Source organism: Octopus bimaculoides, chromosome 6 (genome assembly GCF_046866305.1).
Source record: "Octopus bimaculoides isolate indiv1 chromosome 6, ASM4686630v1, whole genome shotgun sequence".
Classification (NCBI taxonomy): domain Eukaryota; kingdom Metazoa; phylum Mollusca; class Cephalopoda; order Octopoda; family Octopodidae; genus Octopus; species Octopus bimaculoides.
The window spans coordinates 109,689,132-109,695,598 of NC_142933.1; the positions used below are offsets into that span (position 1 = coordinate 109,689,132).

The window sequence follows — 6,467 nt, forward strand, 5'->3', positions numbered from 1 at the left end:
TGTGTTTTGTTTAACGTGTCAAAATGACTCACGGACTTCTAGTCTGTGAGCCATTTTTGGCTTACAGACTACAATTTCTGACACTTTCATCATTTTAGGGTGGGGAAAATAAAATACCAGTCATGTACTTGGGCTGAATTTAATATTCACAACTCATGCCAGCATGGAAAGCGGATGTTAAACTATGATGATGATGATGATGATGATGATGATGATCCAAGACGTAAATGGAATTACAAGAGCAGACATAAATCTTCAGAAAGTTGATTTTATTTTAGAACCCAAACTCTTCAAAATTTTACAGGATCAATAGATAAATAGATCGATATATATACAGAGCGATAAGAGAAGATATACAAATTGAAAGAAAGAAATTTACAAATATGAAATTGTGGTAGATAGTTTGATATATCGATTAATATGTAGTTAGGTGGCTAAATAGATAAATAGGTATATAGATTGTTTCTTTTTTATTTATAAACAGGAAAAGAGAAATAAAAAGAAGACGAGAAAGAGAGAGAGAGAGAGAGAGAGAAAGAGAGAGAGAGAGAGAGAGAGAGAGAGAGAGAAGAGAGAGAGAGAGAGAGAGAGAGAGAGAGAGAGAGAGAACAGAATAAGAACTGAAATAAACTTTTTGTTAAAAATTCATTTAAAATGTGTTTTTTTTTAATAATGTTCAGTATTTTTGTAATAATCAATTTGTCCTTTGCCTTTGTTCATTGGAATATCTAATCCTTCAGAAGGAAAACGCTTAACTTTTTCCTGAGACATAGAATGTTCTTCAGGATGACGAATATGATAAAGTTCCTCTGGACTCGACGCAGACAGAATCGGGGCGGTAAAGTTGTAAACTTGACTAGACTCAACTCGCGAAGTCAATGAGCCAACACTAACCGTGTTGTTTGGAACGAATGAAGATTTCGGAGAAATGGACGGGAATTGGCCAAGAATCTGACCGTTCTGGCTGGTAGACATAGGGTTCTTTCCGTTTACCAATTTAAACGACATACCACTTTTACAAGAGATTGGATAACCTGGGATCAATGTGAAACCGGTGAACAGCTCTTGAGTTGGGAGTAAATCTCCCCGAATCGTATAAATATCGTGTCTGTTACCGATGTCATCACAGCACTCCGTACTCAGTATATAATACTCACCATCTTCATCTCCTGGTTTCACGCTGACAGCGAAAGTAATGTAGTCAAGGACTAATTCGCATTTATCCCTGAGTACTCCAAGTTCTCCATACCGAAGCGAAATGCCGTCTATTTGAACAGACTTACTTTGGCTAACGTTCTTCAAAAAGTATGTTTGGGAGTCGTTGCTTGCCGCCCATATTTCAATGTAATTCCTCGACATGCATTGGTCGTTGAGGAAAACGTCTGCATTCTTACTGCGTCCCACCAACAGGCGCTGATCAACTTTCTTAATGATAGGGCTTTTGGGGAGAAACGATCGAATCCCGTCTGGCATGCAACGAGCTTCATATTTCAGGCACAAATGGCTCAAGTTAGTTTTTTCTGGTTCTACTTCATTTTTCGTTGATCTTTCAGCCGTGGACAAATCTGTATCGACAAGAGTGGCACCTAAAACAGGAAGAAAAAGAAAACGGAACCATTAAACAATAAAAACACAGCGTTGTTATATTATTTATGATGCGGGGTGGGTGGTGATGGAACATTAGAACCTTAAAGATATTGAATTTCTTTCTCCCATAGTCTTAGATATATTCCATTCTTATTTTGTAGATGATAAAATATACCAAATGGCTTACAGACCAAAAATTTATGAGACGTTTTTTGATTTGTTAAATAGAATAAATTACCATTTTAGATTCACTTATACCAACGTTTTACTAATTTGAAGTCCTGATTCTATGAGAAACCATTCATTTATTTATGATTGAACCAACAAGAGAATAGTTATCAGTGCCAAAAGTTCAACCTAACATGGTTTCCCTTCATCCTTTTATTATCCGACAAGGTATTAACAGACAGTATGTGTTGAACGTGAAGCAATATATTATAAATTCCCTTTTCCCCAATCCATTCTCAGGCTGTGAAGGCATATGTCTAAGTGGTTAGGGTGTTGCAGTCATGATTACAAGATCATGAATTCGATTCCCAGACTGTGTTCTTGAGCAAAACACTTCATTTCACATTGTTCCAGTTCATTCAGCCATAGGTGAGTAACTGTGTCAGTGACTGGCATCTCATCTAGGGAAAAATGTGATCTCAGTCACTTATAAGCCATAGAAACTGAGAAACCAGCCTTTTGAGTCCTAGGACTCAAAATAGTCATGTTCATCCCGAGGCCAGACATCACAACTATAGCCTGTCTTTATTTTATTTATTTAAATCTAAACAATAATAATATGAGCCATATTATTTAATTAGAAATAGGGTAACAAGAAACAAAAAAATAAAAAAAAAATCTTCAACATTTATTCATTTATAAAAAAAGAAAAAAAAAAGTTATAATTTATGTTCCTCAGTAAATGTAGCATCACGAAAAAGCTCTGTGATATTTCCTCCTTTTAGTGCCATTAGCACCTGTTCATATTATTTAATGGTTAAACCCAGGGAGCTGATACCCACAGAAAGAGAATCAAATGGGTGGAATAATAAGATAGTTGCTTTGAAGAACAGGTGTAGAGAATGATTTTCAATCCCGAAAGTTACATGCCAACGTCCATAAAACACATGCTCACACACACGCATGCACGCACGCACACACACTCACACACACACACATACATACACAGATACACACACACACTCAGATACGCACACACAGGTGAGCATATAGGTGAAAAAACAAGGTGGAGAAAAATAATACTCGAATACGAAAGGTAGAGAAAAATATGGTGTTGAAAAGCTGAAAAACCTCACAGTCTGTCACTCCGAGTTTGATGCAACCAACCACCAGACGGGAGTGAACTTTGGAACAATACAATGGTTTTCAATGGTTTTAATTGGTGCAGTGAAAAATACCAGTTGGTAAATAATCAAACATTTTGACACGAATTCACGGCAGCAGACAGAAAGGACAATAAACAAAGGCTTAAATCAAATATAAACTCTCCAAACATTTGAAGATCTAAAAGCTTTTGAAAAAGTTCTCTCTTTTACATATGAAACCTCCAGCTTCTATATCCAGATTATAAATTTCACATTTATACCAATGATAATCTGTGTATTTGGTTTTGTGAGTAAATGCCTAAGTAATAATCTGGATAAGCTAAGGTTTTCAGAGAAAGAAATCAACCGATTAACTCACACATTACAAATACAATCTGTAAGTGGAACAGTGAAAATATGCAAGACTTTTGTTAAGTTTAAAATATGACGTTTTTGTTATCTACATTCCAATGATAAAACTTTGTATCTTTGTTAGAAACCAGCTCCTCCCTAAGGGGAAGAATTTAAATAATTAAAAACAGAAGCTAACATACATTGATACATGCATACATACATGTTGACTACTGACTTGCAGGCGAGTATGACCATCACTCAGGAATTAAACTTACTGTAGATGTTAAAGTGAATGGCTGTCAGTAATGCCTGTGATGAAATCTAAAGTCAATAACAGCTTGCACAACACCACTAAGACTTTCACCTAAGCAAAAGCAAGATCTCTGGCTTCGTAATGAGGCAGGAATTATTTCAGAATCTCCTTCTCCAAGAGAAATGGTCTAAACAAAGACTAAGGGTCTCTCACTCCCAGCTGTTGGGTGGCTGTTGACTCTACTGAGTCCATCTGTCCTTTGACATACATACACACACACACACACACACACACACACACACACATACATACATACGATATGTAACAAACTGCCTCTGTACTAATTGTGAGAAATTAAGAGTTCTCAAAACCAGAAACAAGAAACTAATTAAAAGTGTACAGAGATAAGCCATCACTAGAACTGTCAAAATAAGTAAAACTTTCCAAATGTTTAGCATTTAAGCACATTTGTACATGTCTAAGGACATACAAATGAGGGAGCCTTGGATATAGGTTAGAAACTAACTCTTTGACAGAAATCTAAAAATAAAAACTAAATAATAATATTATATATATATATATAATATAATAATAATGATAATAGCTAACCTAGATGCAAGGCTCCCTCATTGCAATTTCAACAACATAAGTAGGACTGTCGTCGTCGTCGTCGTTTAACGTCCGCTTTCCATGCTAGCATGGGTTGGACGATTTGACTGAGGACTGGTGAAACCAGATGGCTACACCAGGCTCCAATCTGATTTGGCAGAGTTTCTACGGCTGGATGCCCTTCCTAACGCCAACCACTCAGAGAGTGTAGTGGGTGCTTTTACGTGCCACCCACACGAAGGCCAGTCAGGCGGTACTGGCAACGGCCACGCTCATCTCGCTTGAGAAACCTCATGTGTCACCCGCACAAGAGCCAGTCCAGGGGCACCAGCAACGATCTCGCTCGAAAATCCTACAACAACCCCACACAAGAGCCAGTTCAGGGGCACCGGCAACGATCTCGCTCGAAGAAATTTCATGTGTCACCAGCACAAGAGCCAGTCCAGGGGCACTGGCAACGATCTCGCTCGAAAAACCTCATGTGTCACCCGCACAAGAGCCAGCCCAGGGGCACCGGCAACGATCCCGCTCGGAAGATTTCATGTGTCGCCCGCACATGAGCCAATCCAGGGGCACCGGCAACGATCCCGCTCGAAAGATTTCATGTGTTGCCCGCACATGAGCCAGTCCGGGGGCACCGGCAACGATCCTGCTCGAAAGATTTCATGTGTCGCCCGCAAATATCTGGAATTAGTGCACGTGCAGATTTGTATGTCCTTAGACATGTACAAATGTGCTTAAATGCTAAACATTTGGAAAGTTTTACATATTTTGACAGTTCTAGTGATGGCTTGAATCTGTACTTGTTTAATTAGTGCATACATAACATATTGATTATTGATGCTTGGGACAGATAAGAAAATGTATGTATCATCACAGAGATCAGCTGCCCCGCTGATGTGAATATTTCTTCGGAAATCAAAGAGAAAGTGAATAACTATAGACAATTTGCGGTTTCTGTAACCCGATTATAAATTTACATTTATACTAATTATAACTGGCGTACTTGGTTTTGTGAGTAAATGCCTAAATGACAATCTGTATTAACGAGGGTTTTCAGAAAAAGAAATCAACCAGTTAATCTGCACATTACAAATATATTCTGTAAGCGGAACAGTAAGAATATGCAAAACATTTGTCAAGTTTAAAATGTGACATTGTTATTGTTACCTACATTCTAACAACAGAGCTTTGTATCTTTGTTAGAAACCAGATTCTTTCCTTACAGGATGACTTCAGATAATTAAAAATAAAAGAGAACATACATACATACACACATGCACACACACACACACACATGTATGCATATGTATATATATATATATATATATATATATATATATATATATATATATATATATATATATATATATATATATATATACGTGTGTGTTGTTGTATTTGGGGATGGTAATATTGCCAGTTTAGCCAATAAAAACACACGCACTGTATATTTAGTGTTAATTTGTTTCAGCTTTATATTACATTACATTACACTAATCCTATTTCGGCCAGAGTTCTTTCGTCACACTTCTGTGACCTCTTCAGTGGTCCTTTGCTTTCTTCTTTCTTATATGTGTGTCCCTCTTGCTAACGATCAGCCATTTTGTATTTTGTATTTCTATTGCATGTGTCTACATTTGCGCATGCGTATCCCTCTATGTGTGTCTATGTTTTGTAAGTGCATGTGTGTGTGTATGGGGAGTGCCTGTATTATCTGTATCCTCTGTTAATACATGTTCATTTATTTTGTTTTATTTATTTATTTGTTCATGTGTTTATACCTTCTTTTTTTTTGTATTTAATTTAATTTTGTTAACGTATGTAGTATTTAATTCCATTTGTTTATCTATGTATTTTATTATATTTTGTTCATATTGTTATCGGTTTAATACGAACATGTATTAACAAAGGACCACTGAAGAGGTCACAGAAGTGTGACGAAAGAACTCTGGCCGAAATATGATTAATGTAATGTAATGTAGTATAAAGCTGAAGCAAATTAACTCCAAATATACAGTGCGTGTGCTTTTATTGGTTAAACTGGCAACATGACCATCCCCAAATACAACAATATCTGTTTCAAGACACGATTTCCCATCAAAAATCTTGCAAAACAAATATATATAAATATATATACATATATATATATATATATATGTATGTATATGTATATATGGTGCTAGGAAAATTCGGTCCCGGAATATGTATATATATACACATACATATATATGAAGAGTGTAGGCTCGAAATGTAAAAGACTTTCTCACCTTCTTGAGCATTAAACTAAGACACCTGTCTGTTGTTTATACACCTGTCTTTGTCTTTTGTTTTTTTGTAAATTTCAATTA

At 36.4% G+C, this 6,467-nt stretch overlaps 1 protein-coding gene across 4 annotated transcripts in view; it reads right to left on the bottom strand.

Moving 5' to 3' along the window:
• Positions 1–236: 236 nt before the first annotated feature.
• The window catches only part of LOC106870440 (uncharacterized), a 41,089-nt gene continuing 34,858 nt past the window's right edge, over positions 237–6,467 (bottom strand). For all 4 annotated transcript variants that reach the window (XM_089354411.1, XM_014916521.3, XM_052968611.2 and 1 more), the window contains one exon: positions 237–1,586. In XM_089354411.1, coding sequence (XP_089210537.1) covers positions 667–1,586 — 920 coding nt within the window. In that variant the 3' untranslated portion in view covers positions 237–666. The remainder of the gene's footprint in view (positions 1,587–6,467) is intronic.